This window comes from Tursiops truncatus, chromosome 3 (assembly GCF_011762595.2).
Source record: "Tursiops truncatus isolate mTurTru1 chromosome 3, mTurTru1.mat.Y, whole genome shotgun sequence".
Lineage (NCBI taxonomy): Eukaryota > Metazoa > Chordata > Mammalia > Artiodactyla > Delphinidae > Tursiops > Tursiops truncatus.
The window spans coordinates 143,369,435-143,386,968 of NC_047036.1; the positions used below are offsets into that span (position 1 = coordinate 143,369,435).

At 44.4% G+C, this 17,534-nt stretch overlaps 1 protein-coding gene across 7 annotated transcripts in view; it reads left to right on the plus strand.

The window, feature by feature from the left end:
• The window catches only part of LOC101336875 (teneurin-2), a 465,743-nt gene that overhangs the window by 272,830 nt on the left and 175,379 nt on the right, over positions 1-17,534 (plus strand). For all 7 annotated transcript variants that reach the window (XM_073802777.1, XM_073802778.1, XM_073802779.1 and 4 more), the window contains 2 exons: positions 194-389; positions 8,497-8,598. In XM_073802777.1, the coding sequence (XP_073658878.1) occupies positions 194-389; positions 8,497-8,598 (298 nt within the window). The remainder of the gene's footprint in view (positions 1-193; positions 390-8,496; positions 8,599-17,534) is intronic.

Sequence of the window (17,534 nt, forward strand, 5' to 3'; positions counted from 1 at the left end):
TTAGCAATAATTATAATAAATGGTGACTGTTATTATTACAACTTTCATGACTCTCGTTTTACTTATAATCAAATGAGCTTATAGTAAAATGTACTCAGGAGTGTCTCTCAGTTAACTAATGGGGCTGGAGGGGAAGGTGCTTGTTATGGGACCAGGTCTGCACCCTGTGTCACATGCTCTCTTCTTTTCCCAGTATGACTTCATGGAGCGTCTGGACGGGAAGGAGAAATGGAGCGTGGTCGAGTCACCCAGGGAACGCCGGAGCATACAGACCCTGGTTCAAAACGAAGCCGTGTTTGTCCAGTACCTGGACGTGGGCCTGTGGCACCTGGCCTTCTACAATGATGGCAAAGACAAAGAGATGGTTTCCTTCAACACTGTAGTCTTAGGTAGGTACGGGATCTCTGAGGTGATATGTCAGGAAGGAAAGGATGGAAGTGTCTGGCTTCTCTGTTGAAGACGCATCTTCCAAGGTGGTCCTACTATGTAGGGGACCAAACCAGCATCCTTAATTTAGGGTTCATAGTATCACCTAAAACTAGCCCTGATTAAAATATGAATGCTACTTAAATCATGAAAAAGCCACTGTGAGTACCAGGTATTGAGTTGCAGTGAAGAGCTTGGCTCCAGCCACCTGGCTCAAGCCCTGGCCACACAACCTAGGCAAATCATTGGACTTTTGTCAGCCTCAGTTCCTCATGGTACAACAGAACTAACTAGTCCCTCCTTATAGTGCTACTGTAAGGAATAAATGAAACGTTACAGATATAAATCCCTAAGCAGCCGGTAAATACTGACCGTTTGTGTCAGGTCACAATTTTTCTCAAGAATCAAGGAAAGCGCAAACTAAATTTTTTTTAAAAACCTGAAAAATAAATCAGGAAAAGGATATAACCATAAGAAAGAAATCATATCTTTGTTCCCAAATTGGTAAATTTCAAAAAGCTTGAATTAAGCACGTGTCATTTGGGGCATGTTTTATAGCAGTCCTTTTTAGTAGCCATTGGGGAAAAGCTACAATTTTATCCAAAATTTCCCCTTATATGTGCATACAAACCTGTCAGAGTGCCACTATTTTGAGAATATTTCATGAGGTTTTCTAAAGCAAGCCCTAAGAATTTTAACAATCATATCACCTATAAATAATTTTCATAACATTTATTTTGTCATTAGGTTTTAATCTTCTTACTAATGATAATAACTGATCCTCTCTGAATCAGGGCAGATTTTTAGACCCATTTCACAGAGGAATTAACTGAGGTTCAGGAAACTGAGTCCCTCAAGGTCCCAGGATATGGAAATGGTGGAAATGGCATGGACTCCTGGGCCTCATTCATTGCCTTTCTGCAACGCCATGTTGTCCCAGCAGCGTTTAGTTGTGGACCTCAAGTTTCACTAGAGAAACCTAGATAAGATGGTTGATCCAGGATTAAATCCTACCTTTTCTTTCCCACATCCTACCTGGGAGAGTCACTAAACTCCCTGAGCCTCAGATTCATCGTTTGTGGGAAGGTAATGACGATATCTCCGAAGGGAGGGATGATGTGACTTCATGTACTGAACCTGTCTGGAATGGAGCTGGTAGTCATTCGTGAAAGCTGATGATTTTTTTTTTAATATTTATTTATTTATTTGGCTGCACTGGGTCTTATTTTCAGGATCTTCGTTGCAGCACGCGGGATCTTTTAGTTGCGGCACGTGGGATCTAGTTCCCTGACCAGGGATCGAACCCAGGCCCCCTGCATTGGGAGCGTGGAGCCTTAGCCACTGGACCACCAGGGAAGTCCCAAGCTGATGACTTTTTAAGAGCGCATCTTGTACAGCTGTTTTTCTATTGACTGCATGTTAAGAACTTCTCTGTTAGTTTCATGGATTGCTCTGAAGGATTTCCTGATTCTTGAAAGAGAACCTGAAATTCAGGTGGCAGCCACAACTTCAGAATGGTACAAAATCAGGTGGGATTTGGTATTTACCATAGCATTGAAGTTAATGCTTAGTCCCTCTGTTAAGGAAAGATTGACCCTAACAGGGTTAGCCAAATGCTCCTTTTAAAGCAGTGCTTGGCATGCCAGAGCCCATGGGCCAAGTCTGGCCCACTGCCTATTTTTATAAATAAAGTTTTATTGGACCACAGCCACATTCATCTGTTGACAAATTGTCTGTGGCAGCTATAACAACAGAGTTGAGTGGTTGCAGTGGAGACAGTTTGGCCCATAAAGCCTAAATATTTACTCTCTGTCACTTGACAGAAAAAGTTTGCCAAGCCCTGCTCTACACTAATGGCATAAACTTTGTATCAGGAAAGTCACTGGAGAAGTCTTCCACCGTTGGGGAAAGTTCCCAGGAGCATGTTATGACCAATGAGGGAAAAAAAAAAATAATGTAAAAGGATAAAAACCAGATCACAAAAGAAAGAAACTGGCAACAGATTTAGAACTAGTTTGGGATGGTAAGATAAAGAACAATCTTTTGCTTAAGAACATGATGGGAAATGATATCCTTTTGGTCACTTTGTGTGTTTTTTTAAAAAAACTTTTTGTAAATCTTTTTTTTTCTGATTTTTATTGGAGTATAGTAGATTTACAATGTTGTGTTAGTTTCAGGTGTACAGTAAAGTGCGTCAGTTATACATATACATATATCTACTCTTTATTAGATTCTTTTCCCATATAGGTCATTACACAGTATTGAGTACAGTTCCTGTGCTAAACCGTAGGTCCTTATTAGTTATCTATTTTATATGTAGTAGTGTATACACGTCAATCCCAATCCTCCAATTTATCCCCACCCCTTTCCCCCTTGGTAATCATAAGCTTGTTTTCTACATCTGTGACTCCATTTCTGTTTTGTAAATAGGTTTATTTGCACCATTTTTTGAGATTCCACATATAAGTGAGAGCATGTGATATTTGTCTTTCTCTGTCTGACTGACCTCACTCAGTATGACAGTCTCCAGGTCCATGCATTCGCCTTGTGTTTAAATGCAAAGACTTGATACACATGACAGCAAACCCCACACACGGCAGCTGGCTTAGCTGGAGTCTATAAAGACTCAGTGGAATGGTTAATAACAAAAACAGTAACAACGGCACGTCTATAGAGAGTTGACCATGTACTAGCTCCTGGACTTGGCCCTTCTGGGGTCTAGATCAGTTAACCCATAGAGTAGTTATATGAGGTCATTACTACCAATATTCTGTTTTCCAGTTGAGGAAGCCCAGACTCAGAGAAGTTAAACAAGTTGCCCAAGGTCACACACAGCTAGTAAGGGGTGGAGTCAGGATTCAAAGTCTTCCAGAGCCTGTGCTCTTAACCACTGGATTGCTTTGGATTCGAGCCAGATAAATCCCTTTCCCCTTCCACACAGCAAGTTGTCTGGGGGCCATGTTATCTAATAATGGCTTCTGCCCTCCGTTGCCTTTATCCACATGGACACAGACAGTGGTAGTGAGATGCCCTTCCCCCAGGCCATTACCCTCATTCGCCTGTCGGAGCTGGGAATAGCAATTCTCCCCAGAGGATTTCTCTCGTCTGGACTGTAGCTCAGAGAGAAAGTCAAAGGTTATCGGCCTAATAGTTGGGCAGACATCTTGATAGAGCAATGATAGTAATTGGCCTGAAATGTAGGGAAAAGTGCAGTGTTTTATTTGGTTCAGAGATTCTCCCACACATATCTATTATCGGAACACACTCCATCAGAGCAGCCAGGAGCGCCGAAAGCCCCTGTGATATGAAACAGAAGGAAGGATGTTAGATGGGTGTTGACCAGCCATCACACTAAATATACCTTTGACTCAGGGATGTCTTTTGTGTTTTGGAGAGAAGCAGCCTGCTTTCAGAAATGAGTTTCATCTCAGGGTACCACAGAGTGGCATTCTTGAAGCACGGTGCAGATTTCGGGGAGGCCAGCCTCCACTTGTATAAAAATCCCATTTCCTGGGCTAACTCTCATCACCTGCCTTGTTTCCTCAACAAAAGTCCAACCAGGTTGACAAAAAGGAAAGCTGATAAGATTTCAAGAGTAATATTTATTTGGGTGTTAGAAAAGGGGGACTGAGAGAGGTGAGCTCCTTCTATATTTCAGCAGTACTACATAATTGTTCCTTTCCTCAAAAACTGTAGAAATGCTTCAAAGACAAGACCTGGGCGGGGGGTGGCATGGTGAGAATGTAAATTGATACAGCCACTAGGGAGAACAGTATGGAGGTTCCTTAAAAAACTAAAAACAGAACTACCATATGGCCCAGCAATCCCACTACTGGGCATATACCCTGAGGAAACCATAATTCAAAAAGACACATGCACCCCAATGTTCGTTGCAGCACTGCACTGATTACAGTAGCCAGGACACGGAAGCAACCTAAGTGTCCATCGACAGATGAATGGATAAAGATGTGGTACATATATACAATGGAATGTTACTCAGCGATAAAAAGGAAGGAAATTGTGCCATTTGCAGAGACGTGGATGGATCTAGAGACTGTCATATAGAGTGAAGAGAGTCAGAAAGAGAAAAACAAACATCGTATAATATCACTTATATTTGAAATCTAGAAAAATGATGCAGTTGAGCTTATTTGCAAAGCAGAAATAGAGACAAAGACGTAGAGAACAAACGTATGGATACCAAGGTGGCGGGGAGGTGGGATGAATTGGATACCAAGGTGGCGGGGAGGTGGGGTGAATTGGATACCAAGGTGGCGGGGAGGTGGGGTGAATTGGGAGACTGGGATTGACATATATACACTACTATACATAAGATAGATAACTAATGAGAACCTACTATATAGCACAGGGAACCCTACTCATTGCTCTGTGGTGACCTAAATGGGAAGGAAATCCAAAAAAGAGGGTATATATGTATATGTATAGCTGATTCACTTTGCTGTACAACAGAAACTAACACAACATTGTAAAGCAACTATACTCCAATACAAATTAATTTTTAAAAAAGACCTGGGGAAATTGAATGAAAAATACTCTTCACCGCAGTTTTAGCTCATTTTGGATTCTCCCACCCTCTGAGATGCGTGCGCGTACACACATACATACACACACACTTCAACTATTACTTACCAAGGACCTACTGTGTGCCAAGCATTGAGAATACCTGGGTGATCAGTTCAGCTCTGGTCTCTTCCTCATGGAGCTTGATGAGAGAAGACAGATAGGTAAAAAGACAATTATAGGAATTAGGGGAAGATAGAGGAAAGGGTACAAAACCCAGGTTGAGGGCAGTAGGGAAGGAAGATGCCTAGAAGCTAAATGTTTTCTAAACTGAGACTTAAGGATAAATACCTCAGCTAAAGGGCAAGGAGGCCTTCCAGCCCAGCACAGAGCCTATGCAAAGACCGTAGTCCTTTTCCCTGGGACTGTGGTAGCAAAGAGCTTCCTCTCTTCGATGCTCTGTCTCTGAGGATGTTAGGTTGGAGAACAGGGAGATTTCCACCAAAGCATCCCCAGACCCAGATGCTCAGTGAGAACCTAACTCTACTTTGCTGTCCGAGTGACTTCTGAACATGCAAGCTGGATAATGTCATGTTTCTGTTGAAAATTTTTCGCTTGCTCCCATTGGTCCCAGAATAAAATGTAACTCATCCACATGGTCTCCAGGGCCCTAGATGATCTGGGTTTCTCCAGACTCATCTTAGGTCACTCTCTTCCTTTTTAGCTACCCTCCAGCCACGTGGGATTCAGTTCTGCCGTTTTCCACCTCAGGGCCTTTGCATCAGCTCTTCCTTCTGCCTGGGATACTCTTTCTTGCTTGCTTTTTTATTTTTTTTACTTTTTTTTGTGGCCATGCTGCGAGGCTTGCAGATCTTAGTTCCCCGACCAGGGATCAAACCTCGGCCCACTGCAGTGGAAGCACAGGGTCCTAACCACTGGACCACCAGGGCATTCCCCTGCCTGGAATACTCTTCACCTGGCTGTTCCAGCTCACCCTTATATGTCACCTGCATAGAATAGAGACGCCCTCCCTGACTGTCCTTTCTCAGTAGCTTCCACCTCTTACTCCCCATCATAGTGTCCTATTCTCTTCAAAGCACATATCACAATTTTTATTTGATTTGATAATTTTTTTTTGGCCTGTATTCTCTATGACAGTGGAAGTTCTGTGAGGACAGGGACTGTGTCTGTCTTAGTCACCATTGTATTCACCAGTGTCTTGTAGGGTGCCTTGCATATAACAGTTGCTCAGTTAATAAAGTAAACCCGGGCTTCCCTGGTGGCGCAGTGGTTGAGAGTCCTCCTGCCGATGCAGGGTACATGGGTTCATGCCCTGGTCTGGGAAGATCCCAGGTGCCGCGGAGCGGCTGGGCCCATGAGCCATGGCCACTGAGCCCATGCGTCCCGAGCCTGTGCTCCACAACGGGAGAGGCCACAACAGTGAGAGGCCCGCGTACCGCAAAAAAAAAAAAAAAAAAAAAAAAAAAGTAAACCCTATGTCAAGGACTGTGACAGGTCTGAGATCTCACCGTAATTGTCAGCTCACACAGTAGCCGGCCACAGTCTCATAGATGTTATCAGAAGAGGAGGTGCTCCTGGGTCAGAGACAAAAGACTTTATTCCTCAGAGCAATGTAATATCCACAGTATCAACATATGTGCCAGTTCCAAGCCCCAGTCCCCACAGGGCAACACAAACAGAGCCAGGTGTTACCTACACAGGCAGTGGGTTACATGACAGGAGAGAAACTCTGAATTTACTGTCCTTGAGTCTCCAAATGGGCGGTGAGCCTGCTCATTCTTTTCTCCAGAGGGAGACATTATCTTTATTTATACTGGACAGTAACTAAACTTGCCCTTTGCTCTGGAGACAGACACTGTCTCTATCTCCCAAGGCTGTTCACTATACAGACAGCCTTTAAAAAAAGATAGTCCAGAGCTAAGGAGTCAGTGCCTCTGCTCATAAGACATTCAGGAACACAAGACACCCGTGGCAAATTGTCTCCTAACATCATGTGAAATTGCTTTTTGACCTGCAAAAGCAGCTACTTCATATGATTCAACCTAATGCTTTTTGAATGAAAGAAGGAACGGAGGATGAATAGATGAAACAAATCGATAGCTACTTAGATGCTTCTCAGCCCACCTTTATTCTGCCAACCTCAGGGAGTTGAGCCTGCAGTGATAATTGTTAGACACTAAAGACATTGGCTTGGGAATTCCCTGTCGGTCCAGTGGTTAGGACTCTGTGCTTTCACTGCTGAGGGCTCGGGTTCAGTCGCTGGTCAGGGAACTAAGATCCTCAAGCCATGCAATGCAGCCAGAAAAAAAAAAAAAAAAAGAAAAAGGAGAAGAAGAAAATAAATTGGCTCGATACTGATTTTGAAAAAGCAGATACACTGATTGAGTTCTCCTAGTGCCGGAAACCAACCACACCTGGATTCCGGCAGAAGAGAGCTGAGAAGTGAAGCACTATAGAAAGAAAGCACTACGGAGTGGTTTGGTTTTTCAGTCCAGAGTGGGAATAAATGGGAAATTCGGTTTAAAGGAAAACCTCCCTTACCATTCACAGGTGACTCCATTAGGGATAATTAGACTTCCTAGTCTTTCATGCATATCACCAAGCCAATGTCCCCAGCTCCCCAAGGACTGTGTCATGTCATCTTTGGGGCATAGTGGCTTTTGATCATCTTAGTAATTTAGAACCTGAAAGTCTAAATGTGTTTATTTGAATGTAAGGCAAAATTAGGTTAATAATAATCATAATTTTAAAAGAGTATGACTCCTTCTGTGCAGACCCAAATCAACATGAAAAAGTTCCAAAATTATCCCTTTGAAGGCATTACTTGAGGGTACACATAGCAAGGTAAATCACGAAATAAGATGGCTATGCAGGTTAGAGCAAGGGTGAACTAATCGATTTTCATGAAAAATAAGATCTGCAAAAAGCTAGGCATAAAAGACCTTTTGTACCACCCCAAACCTGCTACTTAATGAATCCCCAAATCATGCCAAAATTGATCAGTCTTAACGTATTTAGACTTCTCTTTCTTTAACGCAGGGGATTTTTTTTACTCTGTAAATCTGAGATCAGGAGGCACCACTGTCATTTGGAGAATCACTCTCTATCCTTAAGGCTAAAAGCTGATATCCCACATCTCAGACCAAATCTCAGATTGACAGGATGATGTTGGGGCAGGGTGGGGCTTACAGTGTTTAAAAACTTGCCAGCATTCAGTCTTGGAAAATTGTAGTTTTTAAATCCAGACAAGTAGTTTCTTTTGAAAAAGCAAAAATTGCAGCAGTATTAGCCCCATATTCCTGCCTGGGCTAATCACACGGAGAGCAGTGGTTACATCCATGCATTGTTCAAGTTGCCCTAGTCCCCACCCATCCCTGTTCTCCTCCTTCGCTCACTTCTCCCTACCGGTCCTCTGTAGGCACCTGAGGTTACTACCACTGCTCCTGAAAAACAGTGGATGGCTGACTATTAAATTGCTTCACCAGCAGGCAGAGAAAAAAGTGATTGTTCAATTTCTCTCTTTTTCAGATTCAGTGCAGGACTGTCCACGTAACTGCCATGGGAATGGCGAGTGTGTGTCCGGGCTGTGTCACTGCTTTCCAGGATTTCTAGGAGTAGACTGTGCTAAAGGTATTTACCACCACTTCCCTGCTATGACTGGAAAATAGAAAATAGGCTTCTCAAAAAGGGGTGGGAGAAGGGGCACCAATGTAGCCTCCCCAGCAAATTCCACTGGGATATCTCGTAAACCCGTGCATGCTACACGTCCTAATGCTTTGGCAAAGAGTAGACTTCGATGTGTGACAACTGGCCAGTATACCTGTGAGAGCAGGGCAGGTATCCTTGCCATTGAGGTGTGCTGAGAAGAAAGACTTGCTAAAAATGAGATGGTTAGATTTCCTGTAAAAGCAGAAGTGAATTACCATCGCTCCTTTCTTATAATCATTAACGTCCATGAAATGGAAGATTAAGCATCTCAGGGTTAGTAAATTTCATTCATTCTGGCCAGCTATGCTCTTAATCTGGGGAGTGCTATTTATCTTGGCTGAATTGGTTTTAAATTGTATTATTAATTTATCTACACTGCCTTGCACAGGATGATGGGGGCCCTGGGATTCTTGGGGGGAAAGTATTATAAGAAAGAAAATGACTCTCACAAGAACAGAGGACTTAGGGCTGCCTACCTAGCTAGCAAGAGACCTTGAGCCTGACCTTCAAGCAGTGCGATCACAGGCGAGTGCAGCGGAGAGCAGAGTTTCTCACACTTTTTAGACATGGTATGTGCACACACACACACACAAGTATACATTCTAGATAAATACAACCGTAAAATTAAAATGAGACGTTCACAAACAACACTTCATGTTTCTTTTCTATTCTGTACCGTTTCACTTTTTATAAATGAAATACACTGACTATGCTGATTCCCCACCCGCCAGTGAGTCTGAAAAACAGTGATGGAGAGGTTCCAGGCCCTTGCTCAGGAGTCAGGCATTCCTGGGTTCCAATCCCAAGCTCAGCCGTTCAGGATCTCTGTGATCCTGAACAAGTGATCTGACATTTCTGAATCTCCGTTTCCTCCTCTGGGAAAGTGGGGAATTCCTTCCTAAATTCATCCTGAGGATGGAATGCAAGAACACACCCCAAGCTCTTAGCGGAACACACTGTGAGCCCTCGGAGGGTTTAGTCTTACCATCTTTTATTTACATAGGTCATAGTATATTTACTTATACATTCATATAATATTTTCATCCTTTTATGTGCTCCTCATTAAAAGACCATCCTACCTTGACGTTCTGAGAGCGAGGCAGTCATTAGTCAAGCCGCTCTGGAAAAGCTAAATCACAATGGCTTGGGGAAATCGTATTTCAGATACTCACAGTATTTCAAAGATTTGCGATGCCCATCCTTCTGAATGCTGACTGATCAGTGACTAGGACTCTTTTAAGTGCCTGAAGTTCTGGATTTGGTTGCGCGTGTGTGAGACTCATTCCTAGATGACACCACCTATGGATACATTCATAAAGGTTTGGTAAAACCTGTCAGACGCAAAAGGAGAAGAGAGCACGAAGCCACCGGACCGTTCTCTTGGCTGCCTTGCACCTTGGCACACTCTGCCCGGGGCACGTGGACACATGCCCAAGCAGACACTGGAGCCTGGTGTTCCTCGCAGCCAGCCCTTTGCTCCGGTTCTGAAGGGCTCTGATGAGGCAGGTAGATGACACCCTGCCGCACGGTTGCCATGTACTTTTCAGAACGAAGGCTTTCAAGGAGGGAAAACCTCAGTAGCATTCGAATGGCTTTCCTCGCGTAATCTAATTTCCTAGGAGTGAAGGCCTTAATGAGAGGAAGGACAGAATAGTCCTTTTATCTGTGGCTGCAAATGGGCTGAACCCTCAGCTGCAGGGCCTGTGAGCTGTAAATGTATATTAACACTGACACACATCAATGTATTATTAATCCCCAAAAACGTGTGTGCTCTGACTGCACATCCAGGGATCAGCCTTTCAGCCCTGAGTACCCCGGCCATTTAAGAACTCTTCACTCTCGATCCATTTGCAGATGAGCGTCCACTCTGCATTATGGATCTGTAATGGGGTGTGCATTTAGCTGCTTAAAAGGCCTCTCGGTGTGCGTTTTGCATTTACCACCTGTACTGTGGCCAGGCGCGCGCTCTGAGCGTGCATTAGCCGTGGTATATAATTGATCCTCACGAAACAAATATCGAGTGGCTGTTAAGAGTAGTTCCTCCTGCACACTCAGAAGCTGTTCCTGAAATCGGCCTCTGAACCTGTATATTTTAATTCAGCTGTTGATGCCTACAGTGGACAAAATTGAAGCGTTTAGAGATTAAAATTGCTTTCTCCTTGTTTCCCCATCTATTCTTGGCAAAGTTGGCTTAAGAATGTCAGGAGTAAGCTTCTACCGCTTTGCCCTAAAGATGTTGCTTCCTTAGTATTTTTGAAATTTAAGCTACTTCATTAATAATGATGGTGTTTGGAAACACTCTAAACCCTTGTTTCACACACTTTGCTCTTTCATGTACCACCTTTATGTTTGTTGCCAAATTCGTGGGCCATCAGAATTTTTATTTCCTTCACATATTTCTTTGAGTCTGCCCATTAGGTTTACACAGATGAATTTATTTTAAAAGGACTCAGGTCAAAATGAAAAGTTAAAAAAGGGAAAATTGGAATCCATTGCAATAAATAGGAAACGTTAGTGCCGCCTTTAAATCTACTGAGAAAGGAATATTTCCCTTTTTTTTAAATTTTATTGAAGTATAATTGATTTACAATGTTGTGTTGGTTTCTGGTGTACAGCAAAGTGATTCAGTTTTATTTTTTTTTCATATTCTTTGCCATTATGGTTTATCAGAGGATACTGAATATAATTCTCTGTGCTATACAGTAGGACCTTGTTGTTTATCCATCCTATATATACTAGTTTGCATCTGCTAATCCCAAACTCCCAATCCATCCCTTCCCCACCTCCCCCTCTGCCTTGGCAACCACAAGTCTGATCTCTGTCTGTGAGTCTGTTTCTGTTTTGTAGATATGTCCATTTGTGTCATATTTTAGATTCATATAAGTGATATCATGTGGTATTTGTCTTTCTCTTTCTGACTTACTTCGCTTGGTATGTTAATCTCTGGGTCCATCCATGTTGCTGCAAATCGCATTATTTCATTCTTTTTTGTGGCGGAGTCATATTCCATTGTGTGTATATATATACACCACATCTTCTTTATCCATTCGTCTGTTGATGGACATTTAGATTTTTTCCGTGTCTCAGCTATTGTAAATAGTGTGCTATGAACATAGAGGGCATGTATCTTTTTGAATTACAGTTCTGTCCAGATATATGCCCAGGAGAGGGATTGCTAGCTCATATGACAACTCTATTTTTAGTTTTTTGAGGAACCTCCATACTGTTCTCCATAGTGGCTGCACCATTTACATTCCCACCAACAGTGTGGGAGGGTTCCCTTTTCTCCACACCCTCTCCAGCATTTGCTATCTGTAGACTTTTTAATGACGGCTGTTCTGACTGGTGTGAGGTGATACCTCACTGGAGTTTTGATTTGCGTTCCAGAAAGGAATCTCTGCGCTGCCCTGAGCAATCAATCCCAGTCAGCTTCTCACACATTCATTTCACGTCAAGAATCCCCACATTGGGTCCTACTCTATATATAGCACATGTGAAGCAGCCTGGCTCCTAGATAAATTCAAGCCTTGAGCATCTCATCTCCTAAGTATGGGCTCCTGAAAATAACAAAATTCACTACCTACACCTGTGTGATATAGCGAGCACCCAGTAAAAATAGGCACACAGATTGAACTCTACCAGCTTCAGATGGGTAAACCTAATGATTAGCTCCTCGTTTACTTGTGGTCGGTTAAGCCTCCTTTTCGGGTAGTTTTAATAACAATTAATAGTTATTACTATTATATATATATAGTATAATACATACTATCTTATCTGTTCTCATATCAACATATCATATGTTGATATGTATCTGTATCTCATATTTCATATCAACAATGTGAGATAAATCCTATTTTAACCACCCCCCCAATATTTTAAGCTTTTTATATTAAAAGCATTTTTGTCTTGCAGTCAAGTTGCAAAAATGCACATAGCGTTCCCAGAGTTCACTCAGCTTCCCCTAATGTCAACATTTTAAATTATCAAAGTTCAGTTAGTGAAACCAGGAAATTAACATTGATCGATGCTATTGACTAATTCACAGACTTGTTTCCAATTTTGTCCTTTTTTTTTTTCTGGTCCAGATCCCACATTGTGTTTAGTTGTCATGTCTCCTTAGTCCCCTCCAATCTGCGAGGGCTCCTCTCTCTTTTCTTGTCTTTCATGACCTTGACGGTCTTGAAGAGTACCGGTCAGGTATTTTTTAGCTTGTCCCTGGATGCGGGTTTGTCTGATGTTTACTCGTGATTAGATGGAGGTTATGCATTTTTCACAAGATGCTATGCCCTCCTCAGTGAATCCTATCAAAGATGCATTTCTGATCTTTAACAAGAAAAAGATTCAAATGGGGTTGTGTGTGTGAGGGTATGTGTGGTTGCGGGTGTGAGCATGTGTGTATCTTCCCCTCACCCCTCACGCATAAGGCAGAGATGCTTGGGTGGCCGTATCCTGTTGGTCCAGCACAGTCTGTCAGTGACTATGACACATTGCTACTCACAAACAACTTTTGAGCCCAGGAAGCTCCTAGGTGTTAGCAGGGAGTGACCTGGAGCAGCCAGGGTGAGGTAATCGAGCTAGCAAGTGCAGAGAGGAGAGAGCTGGTCCCGAGGCCCCTGCTACCCTGAACAGTGCATGCCATCTCCCGGCCGTGGCCCACAATCATGTCCCTTCTTTCTTGATAAAAGCCCTTAGGAGGTCCCGAGCCCAGGTCCACCCGCATCACAAACTCGCATTCCCCTTTGTTCCTGCACTGCCAGCTGTGCCCAGGATGCCTCAGGTCTGCCAGTTTCTGCTACTGCAGGCAGCCGGCATACTCAGGCCCTCCTGCCAGAGGGAGAATTCGCCACATTCCCATCACATCCGAGCGGCCGGGTGTATGTCCGAGTGACAGAAACGCGGATTTACTCTCCTGACCTCATGCTGCACCTCCCGTGCCCTCAGATGTGCGGTGCAGCCAACAGCTCCTTGTCTCCTGATAAACCTGACAGTCTGCATCAGGCATCTGACGACATCCCCACAGTGAACGGAGGAAGCAGTCGGCATGAATTTGCAGGGCATTCATTCCTCAGCCCCCACCAAACCGGGGGCTCCGAGGGGCTCAGATGTCAAAGTGGAACTGACCCTCACCCCAGAAGAATGTATGAGGGTTCTAACACCTTGTTCCAAATCAGTCAAGGGGACCAAACTTATTCGTGCGTCCAGCAAACGCTTATCATATGCCTGCACTAAGCACCAGAAATACAATGATGGGCAAGAATGCCAGGGCCTGCCTTCTGCGTGCTTCCAGTCTGACAGATGCACGTGATAAGTAAGTGGGAAATGGAAGCCTAAGTCCAAAATGCTGGGTTGTGGGCTCTGAATGCTATTATAGATGTTATTAAGGAGACGATAAGGAAGTTCATGAAGCAACGAAGTGTGGATCTATGAAAATAGTCAATTAGTATCGGGAAATGTGAAGAAAATTCCATGGGGGGAGAGTCTAGTAAAGGAGCTACACTGAATAGTGTCTTCTAGCATAGAATTTCATTAATTGCTTAATGCAATAAACAATCTGTTCAGATTCAGAGCTTGAGGAAAGATGGCATTTCTTTCCCAATAACTCGTGCCATTTTCCATCAGGTGCCTCTCTTGTCCAGCTAGAACTGTGCTTATGATTCAGTTATTGTTTAGTTTATGTTTTTTTCTGTTATTACTAATCCCCTTGCATGACTTTCTCATTACTATACTTCTATGCTGTTTGTTGTGGGCTAGATGCTTTTTAACTCTGATTCCTTTTTCTTTCGTTGACTTTTATTGAAAGGTCTCTCAATGACTTAAGATGCTTCCTTGGGTCGCGTGTAAAGCAGTTTTGCCTTTCGTAAGACATCCAAGGCTTCTGATGATCTTGTTTTGACACTGGCTTCTCAGATGGCATATTTGGTGCTGAGCTTAAGGCCCCCACCTGCAGTAGAAACTTAACACACCAGAGCCTTCCTTGTTCGGTAATGCGTGTTTAATAGCGATTAGAAACGACAACGCCCGCTGCTGATCAGCTGTCGGGGGAGGCCCAGAAATGCCACGACCACGGGAACATGGAGTCTTCTTTCTGGGGGTTGGTCTCCGCTGCAACCCAGTTTGTGTGGAGCCTTGAAAAGACAGAATGGGGATCTTGCCAGTTCTCTCCCATTACCTGGCAAACGTACCCACTACTCAGTCCTTCTCGGCCAAGTGCTGGCACAAAAGTCAAATCATCATCATCGTCGTCATCGTTGCTGACATGTATTGAGATTTTACTATGAGCCAGCCACTGCACTGAGCAACTGCATAATTATCTCATTGGGTCATTACTTGTCCTATTTTATAGATGACTGTGATCCCCTGTTACAGAGGAGGAAAAGGAAACACAGAGAGGTTAAGTAACATGCTCAAAATCACTCAGCTCATAAGCGGTATTGCTAGGATTCAAACCAAGCAATTTGGCCTGCCCTCTTAACGCTAGGCCAGCCATGAGATGGATTCACCTCAGAAGATGTGAGGTGTAGGGAAGACGTGCTTTGCAAGTTTGTGTGGCAGTTGCACACTAGGATTAGGGTTTGAACCCCAGAAACCTTAAGGAGAGGAAACTAGGGTTTACTAGGTAGAGAGTGGCAAAGCAGGCATTTGAAACAAAGTCTGTCTGACATCGGAGCCTGTTGCTCTGAGCCACTGTCCTCCCGGCCCCAAGCTGGGACATCCTATCACCTCCCTCATCTTATCATTTGCCAACTCCTATTTCATCGACCTTCAACCCATTGTTCTCCTGTCCTCACAGCCACTGCCCTGTTCACTTGGCCACCAGCTCCCCCTGATGGCATTTCTCCTACTCACCACCTGTGGCGTTCTCCCAGAGCTCTTAGGAGCATGACACTGCTCTCCCCCAACACCTTCAGTGGCTCCCAGTTGCCTCCCACAGTGGTTATCAATCTTTGGTTTAAAGACATTTATCTGGGGAGATTGTTATAAATGCATACTCCCAGGCTCTTCCCCCATGCCAGCCGGTTCTGAAGCAGTAGGACTGGCACGTGCACATTTTTAATGATCCTCCAGCAGGGCCCTGATGCTGGTGGTCAGGGGCCATAGGCTGAGAATAAATAACACATTTCTTAGAATGAGGTTCAAGGTCTTCCATGATCTGAGCTCCTTTGGCACCATCTCCCCCTAAGTCCCATACACCATAGATTCCAGCTACTTGTCCCTCATATACACCACGGGCCTGCTTCTTCCTCTCTACTCATGCCACTTTCTTGGCTGGAATGTTCTCATCCTTCCCAAACTTTCCTATCTGCTGCTGATCCTTGAGGACCAAACTCCCAGGTCACCACCTCCCTGATGCGCCCACAGAGAGAACCCTGCAGTCACACAGGACTTGGTGACACCTTGGCAGTGGCCCTTCATCCCGTGCCATGTTCTAGCTGGGGGGTGACATCGGTTTCTCCCACTGGATCACAAGCTTCCAGCCGTTTTCTTTGTATCTCCCTGCACCTAGTTTGGCACCCAGGAGATAGTAAGTGCTCTCTAAATGTCTAGGGGCTTGAATTTAGGGGTCAGAGATGGTACAGATGAAAACATTGCTGGGAAATGTACAAGACAAAGTGAATGCTAGAAAACAAGATTCAAATTGGTTGGATTAATCACACAGGGATAAATCAGCCAACACCGAGACACAGATTTCAATGAAGGAAGGGAGAGAGCAAGTGAGGGAGGGGAAATGGAGGAATGAAGAAAGGGAGGAAGGAGCAACAGTTTACAGAAAAGAAATACCATTTGTTCTGCACTTTACCTGCATCCTCTCAGAAGGACAAAGCTATGAAGAATGGAAGCTGCAGAGTGTGAATTGGCTGGGTTTGAATCCATGCTCCTCTAGTTAACTGTTCCCATTTTAGAAAATTACTTAACCTCTCTGGGCCTTCGTTGTCTCATCCATAAAATGGGGGCAGTAGCAGTACCACCTGATGGATTGCCGTGAGGACTAAAAAGTAAATGCGTGTGAAGCGTGTAGAACCATGCTCGGCATGTATTAAATGCTCCATAAACATTAGCCAGCATTAATCTTCACAAGCCTTTGAAATCATTGTTGTTATCCCTATTTAACAGGAGAAACAGAGACTTAGAGAAAATAGGCTACTTGCCGAAGGTCACACTGCAGGCTAGATTTTGAGGCCGTGTCTGTCTGACTCTGAGGCTTATGGCCCTAACTTGGTTTTCCTAACTTGGCAGGAAGATCCCCTAAAAGGGGGGCAGTGACCATTCACTCTCAAAGCCCTCACAGACAGCGCAGCCACCTGACTCTCCTGGCCGGCTCCACTGCCCGCCCCCCACCCCACCGCTTTCCCGTCTCCCCATCAGTTCCTCCCCTTAGTGGACGTCTGCGCTCAGGAGAGAGACGGCAAGCCCCTTCATCCCCACCAAAAGTGCAGGGGTCCTCCCCACCACCCGAGAAATGCTTTCCTCAGAGCATCCTTTGCAAAGAAGCCACTTTCCCCTTTCACAGCTGGCCTCACCTCTCTCAGTGAAAGATGATCAGATCCCACCTGTCCTTCCTGGAACCACCTAGGATGTTCCTTCAGACCCTCCATCTTTCACACCTGTCTTCCTCTGCCACCCCAGCTGCTCCCCGCAATCTCCTGTAATGCAGACAGGCCAGGGGCCATGGCTGCTGCCCACAGGAGCCATTCCACGATCCATTGCAGTTCGAGGCTGAATCCCACCTCTCCTTCGTCCCACCCTTGACCTGAGAAAACGTGCAGGAATTCCTTGGCAGCAAGAACCCAGGAGGTGGGGTTTGAAGCCAAGCCCTTGGTTCGTGCTTTGCAGAAAGTGTCTCCACACTTGGCGAAGGC